At 40.0% G+C, this 26,484-nt stretch overlaps 1 protein-coding gene across 2 annotated transcripts; it reads right to left on the bottom strand.

The window, feature by feature from the left end:
• Window positions 1-896: 896 nt before the first annotated feature.
• Window positions 897-25,139, bottom strand: RBSN (rabenosyn, RAB effector). 2 transcript variants are annotated; one of them, XM_038409999.2, is made up of 12 exons: window positions 24,746-25,139; window positions 22,299-22,614; window positions 16,277-16,420; window positions 14,767-14,867; window positions 13,965-14,010; window positions 13,692-13,853; window positions 12,267-12,508; window positions 11,171-11,241; window positions 8,407-8,493; window positions 6,723-6,825; window positions 5,984-6,088; window positions 897-4,462 (listed from the first exon to the last, which is right to left on the bottom strand). In XM_038409999.2, exons 2-12 carry the CDS (start codon window positions 22,459-22,461, stop codon window positions 3,314-3,316), a joined length of 2,373 nt encoding a protein of 790 aa, XP_038265927.1. In that variant the 5' UTR covers window positions 22,462-22,614; window positions 24,746-25,139; the 3' UTR covers window positions 897-3,313. The 2 variants fall into 2 exon arrangements, with proteins under 2 accessions (XP_038265927.1, XP_043375590.1); XM_043519655.1 differs by lacking the exons at window positions 16,277-16,420; window positions 22,299-22,614; window positions 24,746-25,139 and having other exon boundaries at window positions 13,673-13,853; window positions 14,777-14,867.
• Window positions 25,140-26,484: the final 1,345 nt, after the last annotated feature.

The raw sequence follows: 26,484 nt of genomic DNA, 5'->3' as shown, positions 1-26,484 counted from the left end.
GATGCTGGTGAGAGAGGTCCAGTATGTGAAAGGCAAGGAGTAGCAGAAACAAACTTGAGACTCCTGAAAGAAAACAAGTTACACTATAGGTGACTAAATACTGGGAACCTTGCAAAATTATCATGACTAACTGCCCAATCTACTTTTCCCTACTCCAAGGGTGAAACTAATGATATTTACTTACTAAAGTAAGTAGCCTTAGGATGGATTTTCAAACTTTAGTCAAGCAGGGTGGGTGGGGGAGGTACATCTTAACCTTGTTCACCCCGATCCCACCAGATACAATTCCCATATCAACTGACAGCTAAGATCCTGAATGTTTAAGAAAGAGGTACTCACTAGCTATTGGTAGTACCTAGTATGTGAACAAAAAGTCTAATTTTTTTTAAATGGGTTGAAGCTGGACTCTGGTATTGTCAGCAACAGTGTTACAAGAAATGAAATTCAGAATAATACAGGCCACTTTTAAAAGATTAAACCTATTCCCTAAACAGTCTCCTACTTAAAACTAAAAGATTGAGCTATATGTAGACTCAACCAATCAGTTTTCACCAAACTTGTATCAACATCCGTGTCCTGCTGAATGTTGCTAAATGACAGCATACACTAGAAGCAGTAATTTATTTTGGTTTGAAGGTGCTGTGAAGTGGAAGAATCATTCCACATAAAATTAAAGTTAGTTTGACTACTCAGGACATGGGGGAGGGGAAATAAGTGTGTAGCTGCACATCTTAATTTAAAGCAGTTTGATATGCCCCCAAAAGAAAATTACTGTAATGGCACTATATTAAAGTTCCCCTGCTATTGCACACTGAATGTTGGCCCATCAGATCCTACTGGTATCTAGACCCACATTTAAAAGCATTTTCCAACTACTGTATGCACACACACCAAAATAAACATGTTATTTTATTTCTTTACAAATTTTCAGTATAGAGTAGTGCATGCAAGTTTATTAACAAATGTCAATGCTAGTTATTTGACAATAGGATGTATTCATTCTGCTTTATAGTGTAATCTCCACAGCAGTCCACATACAGATAAGGTTTTCACTTTGGAGATCACCTTTACTGTTAAGAGTTCTAGTCTATCACATTTAACATTGATTGAGCTCATGAGGTACATTAGCATCTTATCTGCTTGTAAAAATACATTGTTACATGTACAATACATATACTTTAGTGTATTAGACTGTAAAACACAAACAATGCAGAATATTTGCAACAAAGGAACACTTTCTCCCTTCGCCTCCCAATGTAAAAAACTGAAGCCATGGAACCATTTTTTTATTCTTAAACTGAGAGCAAAATAAATTTTGGATTGCAGCCGAGGAGCCAGTTCTGGTTTGGTACAGGAAACAGTTTTGCCTTAAATGAATAACTGCTATATTGTTATGCTTTTAAAATGTAAACAATTCCATGCCTTGACTAATCTCTGAGCTACAGGGACATGCATCTAACCTGCCTTAATTAAACTGGTGCTAGCACCACTTGTAGTGCATTTTTCAAGACATGCCATGAAACACCTCCCCACAATCAGTTACTATTTAAAGTCACTAAAGGAAAGTTTATATATTTATGGGAAGATGTGCATTACTCCCTAAGCTTCGTTTCATTCTGAGTAAAAGCACAAAGAGCCTACTTTTGACTTTCAGGCAGTAACGTTACTTATGCCCGTTGAGATTTTAAAAGGCATATGTAACTTATTTAGGCAAAACTACAAACGTTCTGTCACAAAAGAGTTTGCATTTTCATATTCAGTGATCAATAAAATTTGCATGCTAGTTCTAGCATGGTCTGTTTTAACCATTTGCTCTATTTCATCTAAAATTACACATACACGGTTAGGCCAAAACTTTCAAACACAAGTTCCTAAAGCTAAGCACCTAAACCTAGATTTAGAAAACAAGAGTGGCTTGATTTTTCAGAGATGCATCTTCCATTGAAGCAGATTCTGGTACCCAAATCAAGATTTAGGTGACCAACTTTGGGCACTCACACTTCAAAAGTGATGACCTTCATTCATGTGGATCCTAACAAAGGCTCATACCTGGCGCTTAAAACACATCCAACCTTATTTTATGTAAGACAATCAAGTTTGATTCACTGATATAGATTCACACTCTTTTAAAGGAAGTGAATCAAGTAGTAAACTGAAGTATTGAAGGGCATTATACAGCCACAAACTTTGTCCTTCAACTTTTTCACAAAATTCCAGTTTAGTGGCTTTTCCATTGCAAACAAGATTTCTGTTCCCTAAGTGCTATGTAAACAGGGTTCCAGTCTCACACACACACACGATCATTCTGTAACCCAGAGTTTACAAAGGAATGTGCAGGTTCCAAAAAAGGAATTAGAAATTGAATAGGGAAATTGAAATTTTCCCTAACATTTTATTTTGCAGTGGTACTGCCACTTTCTTCCTGGAAAGAGGGAGTTAGATGTTTATTTTTATAAAAACTATTCACCTCTGAACACAACTCAGACCTCTCTACTTTTATTCTGCAATTTATGGCCAGTGCAATGGCAACAGCTTAAAAAAAAAATATGGGAAAATGAAATGGCAGCATACAAGGCTTTTTTATGTAAAAAAAAAAATCCCGAACACACCACCTACGAGATCAGTTATCAAATTTGTTTTTAAATCCCTAAAAATCCCTTTACATATTTGCATTGCACAAATTGATCTGTAGCTTTTATATTCTGCAGCTCAAAGAATCACAGCAGCCTGCTTTTTAACAGCACTTTCTTGTAGCACAATAAGGCAGTTGAACTAGCCTGTAACAACTTACACGGTGTCATTTTCACGGGAAATATCTGATGCACAAAAATTTTAGAAAATAATGTTGGTCACTTATTAATGGAAGTCCAGTTTTAAAGGCTGACCTATAATATTGCAACAAAACCAAAGGAAGAAGGAAAGATGGCAGACTGATGTCTGCATTGTCATAGATATTTTTGATCTATTGATCATCTATTTCCCTATTAGCACTTTCCCATTTTGCCCAGAAATAAGCATGTGATGATGATCAACAATTTAAAAAAAATGTTGTTGTGACAAAGTTCATATTATTTAAAGTTTGTATTATTAAACATGTTTGAGAATAATATAATAGTATTAGAATATTCAGTTTTATTCTCCAAATCCAAATAGTAGTGGAAACACCTAAATGAAAGTGCATTGCACAAAATTCAAGATTCTTCTCATCCTTCCCTCTTGTAACCTGTGCTCCTTACTTTTAAATTCAGTCTGCTCCATCCTCCAGCATTAACAGCAGACTATAAAGTTATTTTTATGTGGACATAGTATTGCTTCAGCAATTGGATTTCTCTTTCTGCTTTGCTAATGTGCGCTTCAGTTCCTTTAAGTTCTCTGTCAGCACTTCCACCTCATCCATCCGTCCACTGTGTTTGGCATCAAAAATATAAGCCTTGATATTATCAATCTGTTGGAGAAGGAGTTCTTCTTCTATAATGTCCTCTCCTGAGATTTCATTATCATCAACTTCAAAAGGATTGGTAGAAGACAACCCTTCAAATGGATCACCAGAACTCTGAGCATTCACAGACTTTTGAAATGGATTTCCATCATCTTCAAAGGGATTTGGAGCACAAACAGTTGCCCCATTTGCTTGCTGATCTTCCTCATCATCTTCAAATGGATTATATTCTTTTTTATCACTGTGCAGGGCTTTGGTGGGCAAAGAAACCACCTGAGAACTGTCGCCAGCCAATGTGTTAATAGGGTCTTCTTCTACTAGACTAGTATCTGCCTCATCTTCGAAAGGGTTTAGAAACACTGTCTGATTTTGGTCTGTCTTTCTGATGTATTGTGGGGCATCTCTGGGTTTGGTTGGGAAGACTGAGTTCTCTTCAGTTACCTGTTTCTGGACAGCATCTGGAGACCGTGTTTTAGAACTTGGGCTGCTTTTGATCTGAGTGGTATCTAAGTCCAAAGCATGTGCTGTCTGGTTCAGGTTTTCTTTTCCAGATTCATGCTGGTGCTGCTTCACTTCTCTGAAGTCTAGAGAACATGTTCTTGAGTGCTGAGACATTGCTTTGTGTTGTTCCCTTTCCCACTCCTTCTCACGAAGGACCTGAAGCTGCTCCCTCTGCATCTCTTCCTCCTCTGCCTGCTTTTTAGAAAGCTCAATAGCTTTCAGAGTTTGCTGCTGATCGTATTCATCTTGAAGCTGTCGCAGGTTCTCTTGCAACATATGGACCTCGTCTAACCGATTAGCTGCCTTTGCTTGCTTAATAAAGGATGTAATATTGTCAATCTGCTGAAGAAGTGGGTCAGCTATTTCCCTTTGGCGAGGTAAGCTGGACATAGGTAACCAACCTTCAGATTTCTTTATTGTGCCTCTTTTTGGATAAGGTACCTCACCATTGGGTGCAGCTGTGAATCTGGAAGCCAAATCTTTCTGCTTTTCCTCCAGTCTTCTCTGTGTTTCAAGTGTTGCCTAGCAGAGACAAGATTTAAAAGGAGACCCATGAACTTAAACTCCCATTTTTGCCTGAAATTTCTGTGCCTATATGGTTCCAACACCTGAGATTATTATAACTGAAAAGTGTCAGTCACTTTTTGGGTTATTTTGTGCAGTTGACAGCATTTGTATCAAGTCAGTTTCCCCTTTGCTGAAAAAACTCAAACATCAAAGGACCAAAAAACCCTATTTTAAAAAATTCAATGTATACTATTTGAAGGTTGTTCCATCAGAAATGAAATATTTTTTAAAGTAATTTTAAAAAGTTGACAGTGTCCATTTCAGAACTGGGAAATATGCACAAGTCTCTCAAAAAGGGAGGATTACTGCACTATTTTGTTCTGTGACTCATTATTTAGATTATAGGAGCAACATAACAGATTTTTACCCATTTCTACTACAATAGGAGGAATATACAGGGCCCAAATAAGATATTAATGTTAAGAGGCTTGTCTTGGTGTCACCCTTGTGTTCTGTGTTGATCAAACAAGACAAAACTCAGAGCCACAATTTAAAATCTAAACGCAGTAATTTCCACCCAAAAACTAAGATCAGGTTGCTATAGACCTTCTGACCTGCAGTTATGCCTGGGGCAGTATTTGTATTATGCAGAATATACTGTTCCCTCAAACAATGACAGCCTGTTAGTAGTGGGGGTTAAAATACCTTTTCCTATCCTAGTATTTGCAATGAGTTCAGAAGGCCAATTATATGGAGATACTTCTGGATCATACAATGATGTGCCCATCCAAACTCACAACATGAGCACATCCCAGAGAAAAGCAATCATCACACTTCAGAAGATGCCGGAGTTCCTAACAATAACTGGATGGTTTTTAACTTGAGTTTAGCAGTTTCACAAATCAACTCAAATCCCACCAGAGCTGCCTACATAAACCCTCTCCTGCTCTACACTAGTAGTAGTGTTTATATATAAAATATAAAATTGTCATCCTCTTCATTTGAAGGTTGTGTGCACTTACTGAAAAACGTGCCTGATGAGACTGCAAAGAGCAATCCTAATTTGATTTGGGTATTAAATTGACCAAGCCTGTCTCTAACAGGTGCTCTTGTAATGGAATATCACACAGTATTAATTTAAAGGGGTCATAAATATAATGAAGCCTACAGAAATCATATACATTAAATTTTAGACCAGAGGACAAATGTGTTCTCCCTCAAGGAAATTCAGTGAATTGAAGAAAAGGATTCTCATTCCTCTCTGTACTCCTACCCCAAGATACACCCAGCCCGCTCTTTGCTAATGACTCCTTTCTCCTCCCTGGCTCCCTCCAGGGAATACCAAAACCTCATTCCACAGGGATCCATAGAGAAATGGGCCAGTTCCTGAAAGGCTAAATGAGACACAAAGTCCAGTGCTGCAAACAGTTACTCACGTACATTGAGGCACAATGGAGTACTAAATGAGTAACTAATACAGGTGAGTGACTGCAGGAATAGATCCTAACACAGCTAAAGCTAGATCCACATCTTCACCTGTTTTTCCATGTGCAGTTTTCTATCAATCTCCTGTTTTCTTTTCTCTTTCAGTTCTTCATACTTGTCTTTGGTTGGCAGGGACATCAGACCCAACAATTTTTCCTAGAGAAGAGTATAAATAGTAAACTACTGAAACCGCAGGTTTTTAGCCTACTCAAAAACAAACTCTATTTAAAAAGAGTAAGGTGATCTAGTGCAGTGTTTCTCAACTTTTCTATACCACAAACCAATGCTCAACTGAAAAAAGTTTCCCTGCAGCAACTTAATGCTCAGGAAAATAATGAAAGCACATCTTGGTACGAATATACACTATTCTGAAATAATCGGTCTCTGGAGCACACATTTTAGTCTAATATCTCCTCAGAATTAATGAAAGTCTGAAAAGTTTAGCTTACAAAATAAAAAAAATAAATTAGTTTTCTATATATTGGTACTTAAAATATTAATAAGCAAAAATTGGTGAAACTAGATGTGTAAAGTATGCTGTCAGTTCAAGAAGGGCATTTAAACATGTTGCACAAGCGTACAGTACTAGATTTCCAATACAAGTTATCTTCATGCCAAGGGAAAGTCTTAAAAGGCTCATTAAGGCAGACTGCAGGATATTCACCATTTAAATAGCCTGAAAAGTTATTCTTCTCCAATACGTAATTTGAGTCTAGTCACGGTTCCAATTTTTGCTTATGAAGAGAACACAGCAGAAGATTCACATATGTGCAACTCATTCTTTGTTTACCTGTACAAAAAGGGTAGCTGAGTATCTAATCATTCTCTGAAGTTGTAGAGTTTTGGGATGAGGTTGAGGCTCTTCATTCAAGCCTAGAGTCAAAATCTTCTTACTGAATCAGAATACGCATATAGTGAATTAGTACAAAAATAAGGGCCAAGAGTAAGAAAAATTTAAAATAAGATCCAGGTGTTAGAGACGCACTGTCAACCTACATTTAGACAGAAACATGATTTTTCTTAATATATTACTACTTGGGCTGTCAAGCAGTTAAAAAACTTAATTGCACTGTTAAACAATAATAGAATAGCACTTATTTAAATATTTTAGAATTTTTTCCACATTTTCAAATTTCACAGTGCTCAATTCATATTTATTTTTTGTTACAAATATTTGTGCTATAAAAAACAAAAAAATTGTATTTTTAAATTCACCTCATACAAGAACTGTAGTACAATCTCTTCATCATGAAAGTTGAACTTACAAATGTAGAATTATGTACAAAAAAACTGCATTGAAAAATGAAACAATGTAAAACTTTAGAGCCTACAAGTCCATTCAGTCCTAATTCTTGTTCAGTCACTCAGACAAACAAGTTTGCCTACATTTGTAGGAGATAATGCTACATGCTTCTTGTTTACAATGTCACCTGAAAGTGAGAACAGGTGTTCGCATGGCCCTGTTGTAGCTGGCGTCGCAAGATATTTACAGGCCAGATGCGCTAAAGATTCATATGTCCCTTCATGCTTTGGCCACCATTCCAAAGGATGTGACGTTGTATATACAAAGCCAGCAGCATTATCTCCCGTAAATGTAAACAAACTTGTGAGTCTTAGTGATTGGCTGAACAAGAAGTAGTACTGAGTGAAACTTGTAGGCTCTAAAGTTTTACATTGTTTTGTTTTTGAGTGCAGTTACGTAACAAAACAAAAAATCTACATTTGTAAGTTGCACTTTCACGGTAAAGAGATTGCATTACGGTATTGTATGATGTGAATTGAAAAATACTATTTCTTTTGTTTATCATTTTTACAGTGCAAATATTTGTAATAAAAATAATATTAAGTGAGCACTGTACATTTTGTATTCTGTGTTGTAATTGAAATCAATATATTTGAAAATGTAGAAAAACATCAAAAATATTTAATAAATTTCAATTGCTATTCTAATGTTTAACAGTGCGATTAAAATTGCAATAAAAAAAAGAATCATGATTAAAAAAAAGTTTAGTCAGTCGCGTGAGTTAACTGCGATTAAATCGACAGCCCTAATTACTTCTACTAATACCTAAGCTTACTGAAAAAGTTTACAGAAAAATATTGTTCAATTGGTTAATTCGTGTAGTAATACAGAGTAAGAGGGGAAACAAATATTCTTACAAATTAGCAAGCGAGCCTGTAAAACTACAAAATATTGATAGGGAGGACTGGAATACTATTTAAACTTGTTTTTAAAACTGAAAATGAAGTTGAATGTGTCCCTTTATGTAGACAGAGGTGTGGTGGGCACATAGCAGATTCATAACCTAGCATGATTGGTTTTTTGGTTTGTTTTTTCATATTCTCACTCAAACACTATTAGAAGAGGTGATTTTTCTTTTTCTATGTTTGATTAAATTAAGTACAGTACATTTCAATTTCAAACCCATCCACTAAATAGTTATAGAAATCTTTCTCAACAGTTTATTCCTTACCTTAAAGCATCTATTAACTCATACACTTTCTGCACCTCCACTCTCAGGTCATTAGCATGTTCAAGATTGTAGGTCATCTCCCCAGCACTAGGAAAGAAAGAAAGAAAACACATCTCATTTACACTAAGTTATGTCCTGCCAGCAATCTATGCAATAGTAAGAATTAACAGGAGACCTTTTAATATTACTTATCTCTTCTGTCAGATAAAAGGACTACTGCAGCTAACAAGATTTCAGGGTGAATGTCCTACGTTAAACTCATACATGAAAAATTTCTTATTTGCAAAAATGAGAAATGGTTAATTTGTGAATGCTAACGTTTCACAGAAGAGAGTTTACTATATGATTTTATGAACTCATGTATAGTACCTATATTTTAATACAAGCAGAAGAAAAACTGTTGTATCTTTATGTGTAATGTCTTGTGGTGTGTGTGTGTGTGTGTGTGTACACATACATATGTACAGTTATTGGCATATTTGTTTATTTTGTTAAATTGAAGTAAAACAGTGATACCAAAGCTATCCTCTCCTTGAGTTGGTCAGAAATCAGGACAATTATCTATCAGCATGAAGAAACGATAAACATCAACAGACTGTAGTTTCCTAGCATTTTGCTTTTTATATTTATTGAACAAAATATAACCAGTAAGGATTTATAAGAATGAAGAGTCCCCCCACCCATTTTCATCTTACACATTAGGCAAAAAAAGAAAAAGAAAGTGACTATACTATTCTGAATTAATTTTATATCAAATGATCCAACATAACCCAAATCTCAGTCATTTCAAACAAGCATCTGAAAACCCACCAGAATCAAGGAAAGGATAAGTCCTGTCAATTCTGAGATATGCTTTAGTAATTCAGGACATTTACATTTAGCTTCAGCGATTGAGCTGCGTACTTAACATTTTGCTGTAATGAAGTCTCAAACAACATACTACCCATTTTCTTCCCTGTAGACCTTGTATTAAAAAAGCAAATAGCTTTTTGGAAAGATGCATGCAAATGCTAACATGCCTTTTTTAATAATTGAATCTCAAAATAACTAGCATTGCAACACATTTGACACTTCATTTAGTGATGGACATAGTACTACAGACTGTACTGTAGTATCATATCTCACTTCACTAATCCACAACCCTAAAAAATTTAGTCTTGCACCAATTTTCTGTACAGATGCAATAGCAAAGTGTGGTAGTGAGATATAATTACTGAAACTCATTTTTTAAAATTAGACTTAAACGTTTAGCTTGTATTATTAGTATAAATAATTAAATTTGTATCACTCTGTTTGGAAAGTGCCTACAATATTTTGGGTGCTACGGCCATATAATTTAATAATAAAGCATAACTATACTTGCTAAAATAAACAAACTGAGCACACACAGGGATGTGGTAGCCTTGATTTGTCAGAGAGTTTGTGAATTTATTTGCTAATTTGCAAAAATTCTAGGATCCGAAATGGGTCTCCCAGTTGTTAGCACAAATTAGTGAGGTCTTACCCTATATTTTACATTTAATATGTGCCACCAGAGAATACAAATATAGCCTTGTGAGGAGTCTAAGCATGACAACAGACACACAAAATAAGTCAATCTGAATGAGAGAATATGTCCCAAGAGGAGCTCCTGGAAGTGCCTATTAGTATGATAAATTAATTCATTTGGCTTTTGGAATTTTATAGTAGTAAGAAGAGAGAGGGTATTATAATCATCACACTTTACAGTTCTATACAGCCTTCCTCCTGAGGATAACCAATGCTCTTCACAAAGATAAAGACAATAGAGTCAAAAAGATGACTTTCCCTCTAGAAGCGCTGTATCTGGGAGCAAAACCCTGACATGCTCACCCAGTTATCTGCACTTATGATCCTCTAAAGTCTTCAGAGCAGCTCAAGATAACATACTGCACCAGATAACGTGAGTTCAAATCACTGAAAGGGGAATCCTACTTAATACCCCACTTTGCCCCTTCACTGGAATGGTCTCCCTGAATCTATTTGCCATGCAGCTTCCTTCTCCTCCTTCAGAACCCAACTTAAAATGTTTGTTTTTAGCTCAATTTCCAATACTGATCCAATGCTTTGTAAATAAAAAATGCACTGTCATTCCCTGAAGCCTTTGTTACTCAATGAAATAACTTAAGTCCTAATACTGACCATACACTGTGCAGACCACCTCTTACACAGTAGAGAACCTCTTCCTTTGCCACAGCTAGCCTAAAGTCAAAGCCCTTTGGGATAGCATCTATTGTACTTGTCTGTAAAGTTTTATGCAGACTTCTCAGATGAAATTCTGACCACTGACTTAAATAGGGCCAGAATTTCACTCATACTGCATAACAAACATTCACCTATTCAAACCCTCTACCTAACACCCTCCCCTCATTTCCACGAACATGTAACATCACTGGTACATCACATCAATGTACAAAGTATCTCTCCAGGCCACCTAGATGAGATATTTTTATTTAGCTTCAGGCATTTCAGACTGTCATCTGAAATCTTAAAAGAATTAAGCTAAAGATGAAACCTGTCAACTCTAAGATATGCTTTAATAATTTAGATCATTCACATTTACTAGCTTAGCTTCAGCCACTGTGCTGTGTCTAATATTTGGCTATAATGAAATCTCAGTGTCTAATACTTGGCTGTCCTCAAATCTCAATACAGAACAGGTTGCCAGTTTTAATTACTGTAGACTTTATATTAAAAACAGCTTTTTAGAGGAAAAAACACATGCAAGAAAGTCACACAGGCTTACTTTAATGATTCTGCCATCTTTATGTATTCCGGAGCCTTCTGGTCAACTTTCTCCATGCAAAGTCGGAGTTTCTTGTTTAATCAATCAATAAAATCAAGAGATTAAAATGCAGTTCTCCTATATTAGCTATACACATACTCTCCTCACATAAAAAAAACCCAGACATTTGTATGGCATAAACCTTTCATCTGGGGCATGTGCATATGCATGTGAGAGTTTAGAGCTGATGAATGCTCTCAAATTGACTACCTGGGACAACACGGTCCTCTATTTATCCACACAAAAAATTCAGCATGTGCAGTAGCACAGCAAACTTCCCTACACTGCCCCACCCCTGAACCAAGTTCAGAGACCATTTCTAGGGCTGATGGTGTATATCTGTCATCATGACTTCTTCAGTCCTTGGCGTCTCTGCTGAGATTGCTGACAAGCGGACCAATTAGTGCTAACTATGATGTTCTGATATGTGATATTGACATCTAGCCACTAGCAACGGAACTAAAACCCGTCAATCCATTTCACAGACACCACCAAAGAGCCATCAGATTATGACTTTCAGTCACTAATGGCTTGGAACAGTATTTGAACCCATAATCTAGAACCAAAAGGCTCCAGTCATAGCCTATTACTAATTTCCTGAGCCATCCTGTCCACCCGCCCTCCAGTCCCCATACAAGAAACAGTTAAAAGCAAAAGGCATAGATTCTGTACAATCCATTAATGTAGTGCAGACACACAAATATGCACATACATACTTCTTTTAAAATGCATTTTATGAGCAACCGAGCTGAGGAAGACCAGAATTTGGGAATCACCTCAAAACTATTGTCTCTAGATGATTAGAAACAAAACAGGTCACAAAGTGAGATGCTTCTTCATCCGGCTAGGGAGAAGGAACCAATTATTACACAGCCCTACGTACATTTAGATCCCAGCTAGTGGACAGATATCATCCTGTATTCCATTTTCCTAGAGTGATTAACAATGAATGATCCACAGATAAGGGAAGTCAGATGAGGGAAAATAAGACAGGGATCACCTATGTTCCATGCCATCCTCCACACCCACCCTGAGCAAGTAATAGGTTTTATTTTACCTCATAGAGTTTCACAATATCCGGTGTGTATTCTTTCTCATCAATCTGTTGCTCTCTTTTGAGTAGGGTGTCTTTACAGTGCCTACAGCAGCGGATTCTGTCATCGTCCTTCTCATCCAGAACTGAGCTCACACTGCTTACACTGCTAATGCTGCCACGACGGGAGCCATGGATACTGTTAGGTGAGGAGTTTGGACTAGTTTGAGAGGCCAGGGCCTCTTTGCTGGCACTCGTGAGTTTGCCTGAAAACCACACACACAAATGATTCTGCAATATCCAGAAGGCCAGGGGTTCTCAAACTGACCCCTCAGGGGGTCACCAGGTTATTATGTGGGGGGTCACAAGCTGTCAGCCTCCACCCCAAACCCTGCTTAACCTCCAGCATTTATAACAGCGTTAAATATAAAAAAAAGTTTTTACTGGGGGGGGGGGGTCGCACTCAGAGGCTTGCTGTGTGAAAGGGGTCACCAGTACAAGTTTGAGAACCACTGCAGAAGGGAATGAATATTTCCAGTCTCTCATTGGAACCAAATTGATACACATGTCGGAAAGGAAACCACCTTGTTAGGGAGGCAAGAACTAGCTATTGGGACATCCTACATCCCTTTGTAAGTAAGCAGTTTATCAAATTAGCAAGCAGCTAATCAGATAGATGAGGACCTTATGTTGTAAGACTCTCATATCCAGTAATTACCACCAAGTTTATTTTTATATTAATAATTAGCCAGAGTTATGGGGCATCACAGCTCCTCTCTGGAGCTATAGGACGTGCTTGAAGACACAGAGGAGAATAAATTAAAATGACTGTATGATCAAGACCAATGTTAATCAAGTGATTTTGTGAACTAATCCACATTTAACTCATAAAAGGGAGGATAATATTTGTCACAGTAGTGCTAGTGGGTTCATTACAGAGTTGATAGCTGACCACCGCATAGCACTATCCATCTGTCTTCTTCCCACTGCTCTCTTAAATAGTCATTAATGCTAGCAGACCAGCATATAAGGGCTGCAGCAACAATTTGTCTTGTTTAGTCAAAGCTACAAGGTGCTACAGCTGCTAGGAGAAGACATGGTGTAGCTGTCAGAGCACATCACTAGGAACCAAGAGATCTGGATTCTAGTTCTGTTTACCTGGGTCTAATCTGATCTAGCCTGCAGTAAGGCTTAATTCATTAATGTTTATAACACACTTTGAGCTCCTTGGAAAGATGCTACAGAAATGAAAAATTACAATATTAAAGAAATTCAACTGCACCACACTGGGAAATCTTGGGAACTGGGAATACCAAATAGAGAATCATAGATAGGAACCTTTGATGAAAATAGACACAAGCAGCTCAGATGGAAAAAGCTGAACCCCTTTAGTCGGTGTTCTCAAAGAGAGGACGACAGGAGTAACTCACATCTGCCCACTGTACTCACTCGCCAACGGAAGGCTGACAAGCTCCATACACTTCTTGCACATGATAGACCCGCAAAGGCGGCAGTGATGACGTCTGTTCCGAATGCTGAACTTATTGCCACAGTCTGGGCAGAACGGTACATCCTGATCATTGACCCAAGGCACAACAGACTTCTCTATAGCTGTTCATGGGGAAACACAAAAAAACACCCCACCTTAGAACCACCATGAAATCCATTTATCAGCTGGTGTGAAACATCAGCAAAGTTAGTTTGATGTAAGCATGTACCAACCTCTTATTTTAGCTGACTCTGTATTTGTTCTGTCAAATGACGTAAGCTGGCAAAGGACACACAGAGAAGTTAATCAGGTCAACCGCATGCTTCTCATAAGACAATATTTACAGGCCTCAAGAATGGCATTTTTAACAGCTTGGACTGTTCAGTCTTGACAGCATTCTCTTATGTACTACAAAGGTAATCTGTCTTTTATAGCAACCTCCCTGTACTTTCCCCACTATTTCTACAGCAACACTGGTGTAAACAGCACATGACACACGTAAGACAGGTGCCTGACCTGAGGACTCTCACTAACTTCGATGAATACAACAGATTGCTCTTGTATATTCTTCCTACAGCACCCATCATCACTGTACCTATGAAAAGATACAAGTAAACTAGAGCTATGAGACAGGGTCCGTAACAGAATATGAATAATAAAAGATTTGGGGTAAAAATATGAAGCAGACAGTATGAGGGAGGAACATTACAAAACTACAAGAAAATAGTAAAGGGATGGCGCTTGGCTCACTGAGAAGTAGAAGTTCTTAAAAGTATAAGGGACAACATGGAATAGAGGTATTAACTCAAACTGAAAATGGAGCTCTTAGTACAGGACCAGGCCAAGCACAGGACACACAAGAAAATGAGAGCCAAAAAGGAGACTGTATGAGAGATAAAATATTTATGATTAAACCTCCAACATTTCTGAAACAATTTGGGCATTACACAAATTGTGCACATTACAGATTCAAACAAGGTTTTACATCAGGTCTTCTATACATTCACAGGAATAAACAAGTAGTAACAAATTTACCTTCTCTAACCTGATTATTAATTTATTGACTTCAACAACATAATGATCAATCCTAGCTGCTCGGTGTTTCTTGAAATCAGAAAGATGACTCCTCATGGCACCTGGTCAGAAAAGACAGATTAAGAAAGTCCCCAGATTCAGTCACATAACCTTGTAAATGTCAGTTTAAGAGAAACTTTCATTTCTTTTCACTGTTTGCTACTCGGGTTCAAATGGAATTTTAAAGACAGATTGGAATCCTGTATTTTAACAGCACTGCTTTGAATATAGTTGTAGATTAAAACTCTTATCTGCAAACTGGCTTCAGTGATAAACGGAGCACTCTATTTCTACCACTAAAATTACAAGCATTACTTTAAAGACAGCAAAAGCAACAAAAAAAACCTCTTGCTTTTACTCTCTTGATCCCTCAATTACCAGTCAACAACAGCTTACTAACTGTAGGAGTTGCTTCCTTTTCATTTGCTGACTACCACTGGAATTAAGAATAAAGCTGTCAAATGGATATTAAAAATGTATGCAACTGCAATTCCTCTTTCAGATTTCTAACTTCCTTTTTTTCTCTTCAAGGATTTTAAAATCTGACTGCCAAATACATAGGAGAAATCAAAACTGCATAATCGCTTCAAGAAAAGTGCAATTCAACACTGCTCAAAGATGTTTCTTCTGGTTCATATTTTATTCTCAGATATATGGACAAATCATGAAGTAATGACTTTTTTTCCTGCAACACTATTGATGGAGCAAGAAATCAATGCTGAGGTTACACTACAAATATTTGTTTATAAATATAAAACAGCATCTGTCACTTCACCTCCTCATACTAGTGCAAGCCAATAATCACATAAAAAATATGGGTCTCTCTGAAGACAAAAATTCCTTATGCCTTGCTGTTGAAAGAGTAAAACATTCAAAGCCTAACTGAACAGTACAATACACCATGAAGCTCACCAAACTTAGGCTCTGGCAGACCAAAGGGACTGAGTTCCAGAGGTGTAGGTCTGCCATTAGTCCTGTGGGATTTCATCCCAGGACCAAACAGCAAAAATGCCCCTGAAAACTGTAACCATAACGACAGGATACAGCATAAGAGGCAGTCTCCAATAATGATATTAGAAGTAAATCGAGGTCCAAACAAGATACCCTTGAACTTTAAATAAGTCTTTGATATGGACCTGAGCTTTACCAAGCAGCCTGTCTCTAACAATGCCAGCCCCCCGCACCTCCCCCACCAACTCAAACCCAAGCAATACAGAAATATTGAGAAAATCTGAACCTGAATCCATACTTAGTGGCTCAGGGACAAAGTAACATCTATTTTCTAAAATGTTACTTAAGAGTCTCAGTATAGTTTAATAAAACAATACACAAAGCATCAGCTCTCTACACAGTGGACCAAATTCTATGTAGATTTACAATCTGTGCAACTCCAATGAAATCAATTGGATTGTACTGAGTGCAAGTTAACAGAAAATCTGTCCTACTACACATGGCTTTCCTGTTTTCTTACCCAGTTCTTGGGGCTCCCACATGTATGGATCTACTCCACCATAACTGAAAGACTCGTATCGCTCCTGAGCCCCAGTATCAGTTCGGTCATCTCCATCTTGTTTCAGTAGCTTCTTCTTTGCTTTTTTGGCCTTTTGGACTAGATCTGAAAAACAGATCAAACACTAAGCAATCAGTCCCTGAACATTTGTCATTTGAAGCCACTATAAACTTCATCTGCTCATTTAGCATAATTCAATTTCCTTTAAAACAATAATAGTTTTCCTCCTTCATAAAAATAAGCTGGCCTGGTGTACAGAACCAGAAAGCATCCCCATACTTATGTCAGACAGTGGTGAGGCTGGACATAAGGAGATGCTTAGCATTCACAGCTCCTGTTGATAAACTGGAGTTACAGGTGCTCAGCACCAGCATCAGTGTTTGATGACAGAAAATTATGCAAAGAAATTAATCTAAATAGTGAACTGTTGACTAAAACATCATTGCAGGGGTCCAATCCTGCAAGTGGTGCTCACCTTGCACGTGCTGAGCACCTCTCAATTCCCAGTAATTTCTCTGGGAGCGGAGGTTACTCAGCACTTCACGGGATTGAGCTCCAAGGGAGGGAACCCTGTCCAAAGTCAACTTACCGACCCAATCCTAAGAAAAGCTACAAAATAATGATCAGCAAATGCCTTATTATGTTCATTAAACATTATAAAGGCAGCTACTTGAATGTACAACTATCTTTAGTGCAATACCTTTGTTTTCAAATATTCTGCTTATAAATGGCATTGCTTTGCATTACTTAGTTACATTCTTTGTAATTTCACACAAAAAAACCCACAAGTAAAAAGATGACATTTAGCAATATTGTAACAGTGAATATATTTTAAATATTAATGAATTCTACCAGACTACTTCACATGAGTTGAATATTACTGAGAGAGGGGCATGGTCTAGTGCAGAGGTGGGCAAACTCCAGCCCGTGGGACCATCCTGCCCTGCCCAGCCTCTGAGCCCCCTCCCCTGTTGTCCCCGCTCCTCTGCAGCCTCACCTCGCAGCACCACCAGCACTCTGGCCCACCGCTCCTGTCAGGCAGTGCAGCTGGCTCCAGCATGGTAAGGGGGCGGGGAGGTTGGATGAGGGGCAGTCAGGGGACAGGGGGAGTTGGATAGGAGGTGGGGTCCCGGGAGGGGTGGTTGGGGCAGGGGTGTGGATAGGGGTCATGGCAGTCAGGGGACAGGGAGGGGCGGCGGGGCTGGATGGAGGTGGTGTCCCAGGGGGACGGTTAGGGGCGGGGGGGTCCTGGGAGGTGGCAGTCAGGGGTCAAGGAGCAGGGGGGGGTTGGATGAGTCAGGGGTTCTGAGGGGGGTGGTTAGGGAGCGAGGGCCAGGCTGTTGGGGGAGGCAGAGCCTTCCTTACCCGGCCCTCCATACAATTGCGCAACCCCAACGTGGTCCTCAGGCCAAAAGGTTTGCCCACCCCTGGTCCAGTGGACCAAGCAAAGGACTGGGAGTCTGAAATTCCTGAGTCTTCATCTGTATTACCACACTTGCCCCTGAGATATTGGCCAAAACATTTTAGTATTCTGTTTCGGATTCCCCCTCTGTAGAGATATGGGAATACTTAGCTACTGACACATGGGGCAGTTATGAGAATTAATCAGCTGAATGCAAAGAGCTCTGAAGTTGAAAAGCACTGTAAGTACTATGATAATATTGGTCAAATTCTCTTACTTGGCTCAACCTGGTGTGAATATTAATGTGCCAGTTAAATCATCTTCCCAATTATCAGCAGCTCACAGGACTACAGTGTACCCTGACAAAGACTTATTTTTCAAGCAATCTGTGAAATTAAAACACTGAACACAGTACTAGATATGAGAACACACAAGTCTGATTAATTTAGCAGCTATTAGAGGGTAGGTAAGCAGCTTGTTATGTGGAAGTTACTGTTCACTGCAGTGAATTGGCTGCAGACCCTCCCACATATAGTATTCTAAACAGAACAAGTGTCACATTTATCCACCAGCTAGCAATAATTACATTTTGTCCTTCTAAAGCACCTTGCTTCCAAGGATCTCAAAGCACTTTATACAATATTAAGACTCATAATAGCTGTAGGTTGAGGTCACAGGTATGATTAGCCCCATTTGACAGATGGCTAAATTGAGGCACAGAGGATTAGTTTCACACAGGTTCAGTGTCAGTTGCAGAGTTAGGAATATAGCTGAGAAGTCCTGACACACAAGACTTTCCTCTAGACATGCTTCATTTCTAATATAACTGATGTGTGTCACCAAATCTTTCCCCAGCTCTTGGCAACAACTAAGAGGGTGTGCCACAGATCAGGTGGGCTGCTAGGGGTTTATACTGTTTATAAGACAACTCTTGATAGACGGGAGCCAACCTTAACTTTCCAACCACCGCCTATACTGTAGGAGGAGCTACAGTCACTAGTCCAACCAATTAAATAAGAAAACAATTACTATAAGCATATTACAGATGGGCATTAGTAGCAATCCTATAAGTAAGGTTATGTTGATACTTTCACTTTAAATTAAGACTAAAATCCCTGTTTCACATTTTAATGATGAGACAGTCTCCAGTTTATCACAATTACTGTTCAAAAAACAAAATGAACTTTTCTAGAACATTTTCTGGATAGAATACTTGATAACTATAAAGTTAAAGAGAAAACTAAAAAATTACAGTTTTGAATTTTAGCCCCAAGGGCTTTTTTGTTTTATTTTTAGCAGTTTTGGTTTTTGTTTTGTTTGCAGGGCACAGAGAGTAGCTCATTATAGCTGCACAACCCAGCCACTCCAAACTACACACCATACATCTGCACTACCACATCTCAGAGACAGGCACTTTTGAAATTTAAAAAATATACAAAATAAAAATTATTTCCCTTGATTAAGTCATCCCAGAATAATTTAAGCATCAGCCAGAGCCAACATGTGGCTAATATTAATGTTTATTAATTCTGTTTATAAAGACCTTTGAAACCCTAGGGTCAAAGGCTCTATAAGAAGTCCCAAGTTAATGGGGTAACTAGAGCTGGCTTAGACTTGCTGGGGCCTGAGGCTGAAGCCTGAGCCCCACCACACAGGGCAGAAGCTGAAGCCTGAGGGCTTCAGCCCTGGGTGGCAAGGCTCAGGTTACAGGCCCCTTGCCTGGGCCTGAAGCTCTTGGGTTTTGACCCCCCTGCCCGGGGTGGTGGAGCTCGGGCTTTCTGCCTCCCTGCACCCCAAGCAATGGTGCTTGGGTGGGCTCAGGCCCACCTGGGGTCATGTAGTAATTTTTGTTGTCATAAGGGGGTCACAGTGCAATGAAGTTTGAGAACCCCTGCCTTAGTGGATCACAGTTCTTTATCAGGTCAGTACCACTAAAGTGGATATTAAATTATTATTTATATTACCAAAGCCTTAGGAACCCTAGTCATGGACTAGGACAACATCATGATAGGTGCTGTACAACCACATTAGCATCTTAGTCTTTGCTACTCTGATATCTTCATAGAGAGACAACCCAAATCTGCATATGCAAACAGTGAGGAGGGAAATCTGTGAAGATTATTTTGTTCAAGGAACTGGAGTCAAAGGGTTAGAATATGATAATTCAACAGTGTTGGTTCCTGAATGTTTTTTTGCTAGCAGATATATTTTAACAGTTTCAATATGATTGTAGACAGGGGCCCGAGTTAGCACCACCAGCAGCTCCTCAATGGCCACTATTTATTTCTTTGTCTGTGAAGGGAGGGAAACTTAGTTTCTCTTTGGCCAGATTTAACCTTCAGGTTTTAGGTTTAGTAGCTTCACCACTGGCATAACTGATTTACACCACCCTACAAAAACAGCCTTGATTTACACCACCTTACACAAATAGCCCTTGTTACACTTGTTTAACAAAGCCTTTGTTAAAGGCTTTCCAGTCTCTTGAGCTGTGAATTTCCAGTAAAGTCCATGTTTAAAAATATCTATTTACTATCAAGCTAATATCTGGCAGTTTCTAACAAATATTGTAGGATACAAATCTGTCACACAAATAATATATGAAAAGTGAATAGTAACATTATAATGCACTTCAATAGTGTCTTACAGTATCTACTAAAGACAGAAAAGTTATGTGATTGCATGGTACTATCATTTGTCATAAAAAGTTTAACACGTATATTAATGTGACATGGGATACATGCAAATTGGAAACCTGCTGTACTTTTCCTCATTGTTATCAGTTACCCACCAAATCTCAGTTAAAATTTACAGTCAAAAGTGCTATCTGAGGACTAAGGTACTCAGATAGCAATGCGAGTGAAGATATAATCTGGTTTAGAGATTTTTCTTGCAGACCACTTCTCCTTTCAGTCATAATGGCATAGACCCATCTCCTCCATCCATTTCCTACTGAGCAAACCATCTCCCATCTCATTCCTGATCTCATAGGCAAGGCAATTTTTTTCTCACAGAAGTCACGGAAGCCTGTGGGGTACCCTGGGGACTTTGGAGGTTGGACAAAAACAAGAAAAAGTATGGGTTCCTCATGACTATCAGAGACAAAAGGTTCTTTCACATCCACTTCATCTCCCCCCACAATAAAAACATATAAAAGTTTAAATTTAAAAAAAACATGGTACATTAACACAGCATATATGTAAAAGCATATATAAATGATCATCTTATCCACCCACATTTAGGACACTTTGAATTCAGCAAGAAATCACTTAGAAATATTTCTGATGTGTAGTTTGAATACTACTTCCCCACTTAATATAAAAGCAATTTTGTTGTTTTCTACGCTAGGGTGAGTTTTACTGGATATGGCTTGACATGAATAACTATGATAAAGTAGGCAGATAAAAACAATATTCTTAAAAATGCAAATTAAAGAAAAATTTGAAACAGTGTGACTATTATATTTTCAATTAAAGGGACACTACTGAGATAGCAGAACCCAAAATTTAGGTGTTTTTTGTTTAAAAGTAAAAAACAGTTAGGAGAGCTAACAAAACCTAACACAACTTCTCTTTTTCTTAAACCAATGAAAAGAATATTGTTATTTTGGTTTAAATATTCCAGTGTGGTGCTTGCAATTCCAATACTACAGCATTGTGCTAGTGCAGGAGAACCCCAAAAGCGAAACTGACAATTTAATTGAATTTAATTGTCCAAATTGAGTGAATGGCTAAAAGCAAATGAGCAGCTGAAGTGGTGAAAAGTAAACCAGATTTATAAAACTGAATTTTAATAATGTAACATGGTCTAAGAGTAACACAAGCAATGTTTTTAAATAAAAAAAAGATTGTTTGAATATATGGCTTTTAACCTGTGTCCTTTTAAGCAGCACTGTCAATTATAGTTACAAATGATAAAAATTCAAAATTAAGGAAAAACAATTAAGCGACTTTCCAGAAAAACACTCAAAAGACTGTTTCTGCACATTTTACTCTACACATAAAATGAAAGTGTAGATGAACAAAAAGCTAAGAACAATCTCATCATCACAAAAATGGGAAAAAAAATATGATTATCTAAACAGAACAGAAATCCAGTATAAATATAGTCAAGGCACCCAACAATTAAGGGGTGTAATTGACAAGTTCAAGGCAGCCACATTGTAGTCAGCTGACAAATCCAGTCTATATTTGACATTATGCCCAGGGAAGTTCCAAGGAAAACTGCTATTAATTCTAACACTATAAATCGTCCATGTACTGAGAACTTTCACAAAAGTGAAAGGCCAGCATTTTCTAACTTGGGTGCGTAAAATTAGGCATCTGAAAATCAAGCCTCTTATTTAGGTGCCTAACATTAGGCAACATTTTTGAAGCTTTCTGTTGAAAATTGTACAGTAATTATTCTTTGGCCTAAATCCATTTACACATAAACGAACCCCGCCCCTAACTCATTTTAATCAATATTTTAGTGAAGTGAAATTTATAGGTGAGACGCTTTTAGGAATCTGTAGTACAACTTAAACATTTTTCACTGTATGGAATTTTACAGAGCAGAAGTTAAAGCTGCTATCATGACTCTTACTTCTGAGCTGTCCTTTGACATCTCTGTCCTCACTTGAGTGTTCTTCTTCATAGTGAGACTGAAGCTGATAGAAAGACTGCAGATCCTTCAGGCACAGTGGACACAGAAAACCCTCTCTCACTTCCACAGGGTCATCAAATGGAGGAGGGCAGCTTGATGCCATGGTGTTTTGTTTACTCGTGGGATACTGCTGTCCCCCAAGTCTTAGCAGCAGTGGAACAGCAATATGCTGTTCAGTAGCATTATGTCTGATGAAACAACTGAGCTAATGAAAAGAAAGTGCCATCGTCCCTTGTAGCTTGTGCAAAACAGCACTCTGAAAGAGATCCACAGAGCAGTTTTAAACAGGATGAACAGTTTTAACTCAGTAACTCTCTCTGATCTTTTAATACTGATACTTTTAATAATCCAGTTATAGCCTAGAACACTGCTTCACAGAGGACTGAAGGGCTCTCAACCTTCCCAGACTACTGTACCCCTTTCAGGATTCTGATTTGTCCTGCATAACCCCAAGTTTCACCTTGCTTAAAAACTACTTGCTTACAAACTCAGACATAAAAATACAGAAGTGTCACAACACACTATTAATGAAAAATTGCTGACTTTCTCATGTTTACTATATAATTATAAAATAAATCAATTGGAATGTAAATATTGTACGTACATTTCAATGTATAGTATATAGAGCAGTATGAACAAGTCATTGTCTATATGAAATTTTAGTTTGTACTGACTTCGCTAATGCTTTTTATGTAGCTTGTTGTAAAACTAGGCAAATATCTAAATGAGTTGGTGTACCACCTGGAAGACCTCTGCGTACCCCCAGAGGTACACATACTTCTGGTTGAGAACCACTGGACTAAATCACTACTTCACCTCTTCATATCACATGGTGCACAGGACTCTCAAATATTTTGTGGGTGGAAAAAGCGGACCCTTCCTTCAGGCAATACTTTGGCGTAAAACACAAGTTTCTCATAAGCTCCTTCCCTCGGGAAGGAAACTTCTATGAAGAATGACAAGGAATGCTAAAGGACACAAAATTAGGTGTCTGACGCAGAATGCTTGGAATGCTGGAAGCATTCTGGTAAATAGTTTTAGCAGTACCAAATGTGACAGAGGACAATTTCCTGGATACACCGTAATGAATTAAGTTAAACCTTCATTAAGTTTAATATCTTTGGGATCCATTGTATAAAAATGAAATTGTTTGTGTGTTGTTACTGTATGATTGTATGTACATTTTCTAGGAGACTGACTAACGTGAACCTTGGGGAAATATTAGGAACTTCAAAGAACCGTTTGGGACAATTGAGGTGAAGTGGGTTTCCTGGAAGGTACTTGGGAGGCTGTTCAGCGTGGAAATACTCCCTGAGAAGGGACAGAGACATGCATCTCCACCCAAAAGAGGTGTCAGCCAGGGGTTTGGAGCCTGAGAGTGGGGTGCTTTTGCTAGATCACTTAGGGGAAATACAGGTGCTGTTGCCCTGAACCGACGCCAAGCCAATGTACTAGACAGTTGAGTAGGACAGTGAAGGATCTTTATTGTGGAGAAGAGTAGTTCAGGAAGGTAGGCACACCTAACGGGGAGGGAGCCTGGTTGAGGATCTGCCCCAAGAAAGGAGGCAGATCTGGTCCAACATGTGTTTGCAGCATAACTTCCTGACCTGCTTCACTGTGTTCAAGAAATGGCTTAATCTATTATTCTTTATCCGATTCTAACTCCTTCCTACTCTGTAATTTAGTTTCTGTTTATGTCCCTGCCTGTACGTTACATTGCTTTGTCCCAGATATTGTTATGCCATTAGTTGGCTCCCAGCTGTTGGCATTCCTTCCTAATGCTCTCATCGCCTCTTATCTCGGATAGTCACATCTTGACACACGAGACAGCTGCTTTAAAACGATGTCACACACATCCAAACACCCCCAACAGGCTTGACGTGCAGCCACCTCTAGGGTGGCGCGCTCAACAGCCCAGGGCGACCCTGCCCCAGTTAGTGGAAGGAAGCGGGGAATGCCCCACGCCCAACTGGCTGCGCGATGGGCGTGTAAAGTGACCAAACTGGGACCGCCTGGCTGCCGCGAAACGCGCCAGGGGAACCTCTGCCAGGAGCAGGGGACCGCCCGCGAGACCTGGGTTCCGCCCTGACTCCCCGGCACCGGGGCGCTCCCAGCCGAGCACAGGCCACAACGGCAGGACGTCGGCACCCCCCCCCCCCCATCGCCCGCAATGGAGGGAGGGGGGCTCCGCTCCCAGCCCCGGCTGCGAAGGTGGGGGGAGGGAGGGGGGAGCAGTACCGTACTCTGGGGCCCGGCAGCCGTCCCTCGGCCCCGCCCCCTCCCGTGAGCGAGCGGGGAATCCCCCCGCCCTGCGGCACAAGGGGGCGCCGGGCAGGGGCGGGCGGGAGCTGGGGGGGACTCGGAGCCCACCCCGGGGCGGGTCTCACCTCGGCTCCCAGGCGGGGCGGGGGCGGCGGTGGCGGTGGCGGCAGCTCCCGGGCGCGCGGGGCGGGAGAAGCCCTGGCCCAGCCGCGTCTGGCGGCGCTAGGGGCTAAGGCCCGGGATCGGGGCGGGATGCGCGCCGAGCCAGCGATGAGGGAGTGAGGCGGGTTCATCCGGGGCAGCAGGGAGGGGCGGGGCCCGGCCGGGCCGAGGCGCCGCTGTCGAGCGTCGAGTCATGGATCGAGCAGGAGTGGGTGCTGGGGAAGCGGGGCGGGGCTTGCAGCAGGCCTGGGCCAGGGCTGGAAGGGAGCGGGCGGGGAGGCCAGGGCCTAGGGCAGGGTGTGCCCTGGGCGATTGCATGGGCAGGCTAGGGGCTGTGATCCCTGTGGAAGTGGCAGTGCCAGCCCGAACAATCATGAGATTTACCAGTGGAGAAGGGCAGGGGTGGTTGGTTTCTGGTTTCCGAACCTTTAGGCTACGCTCCCGTCACGTTTTCAGGCTTTTCTCTGCAACCCTGTGGGCCGGCGACGTACCGTTCTCATTTAAGTGAGAGCGGAGATTCTCTTGTAATCAATTGTCTTCACAAGTTGGGGCCGTGAGCAGAACATTGTATGCTGCGAGGCTTACGATAAAATTCGGAGAGTTGGCAACATAGCTCCCGGAGCTGGGGTACTATGCAAAATACTACATATTACAAGAGCGGAGAGAAAATTGCAAGCGTTGGCAATACTGTGTCTTGCTCAGCCCCCTTGCCCCTTTGGAGTAGCTTTGGTGGCAAGGATGGGAGTGTGAGACAGAGATTCCCACCTGAAATATCCTATAGCCTAGGTATAGTTGGCAGGAGATCATAAATTGTAGGCTTACCTCTTTCACTGACTGTGATTAATTCTACAATTCACAGTCTTATTACTGAGCATACCGGAAAAAACACAGGTTGCTAACATTACAGATCCAAGTCTCATTCTCTGGTCCACCCTGTAATTCAAAGAAAGTATGTCAAAGCGAAATGTTTGACTGTGCTGTCCACTGGACCACACTCTACACCCAGAGCCAGTAGTGAAACCCAGGAGTCCCAGTATCAAATTTTCACCGCTGCCTCACAAATAGTTGTGTAAACCACCAGCAAAGTGTGTGTCATGTCCCTTTTCCGATACCAGTTACCCCCTTATCTCAAGTGGAAGAGGTCTGTGCTGTGGATCTGAAGTTTCCTGGGTTCTAATTGCTAATACAGATGTGGAAAAATAGTGCATGATCATGTAAACCTGTGTCCGTCTTGTATGTTTAAGTTGTAAACTCTGTAGGGCAGGGACTGGCTGCTACTCTGTACAGTCCCACATCTAATAGGGCCCCATTCTGGGTTGGTCTTTAGGCACTACAATAATAAACATGATTATTATTCTATCTACTTAACTACTGCCTCTTGAGAAGGTAGATTTACTACAGTGAAGGAAAAGCGCCTTTTGTTACTATAGTCAGCATCTATAGTACAGTGATGTAGCTACAGCGCTGGAGTTGTGCCACTGAATAGCGTCCCCCTCTACCACAGGAATCCCTCACTGAGGATGGATTGTGTTAGTGGCCCTTAGGGACTACATAGCAGCATGGTTCCAAAGAGGGCCCTGCTGTGGGGATGATCAGGAGAGACCTGGCCTCTGGCAGTGTCCTAGTGTGCCCGAGCATTATCAGCAGCACCCAGACCACTCACAGTGCTGTAGCCTGAAAAAGGCTGCAGGCCCAACTGGAG

This window comes from Dermochelys coriacea, chromosome 7, assembly GCF_009764565.3.
Source record: "Dermochelys coriacea isolate rDerCor1 chromosome 7, rDerCor1.pri.v4, whole genome shotgun sequence".
Lineage (NCBI taxonomy): Eukaryota > Metazoa > Chordata > Testudines > Dermochelyidae > Dermochelys > Dermochelys coriacea.
This window is presented reverse-complemented; position numbering and strand designations above follow the sequence as displayed.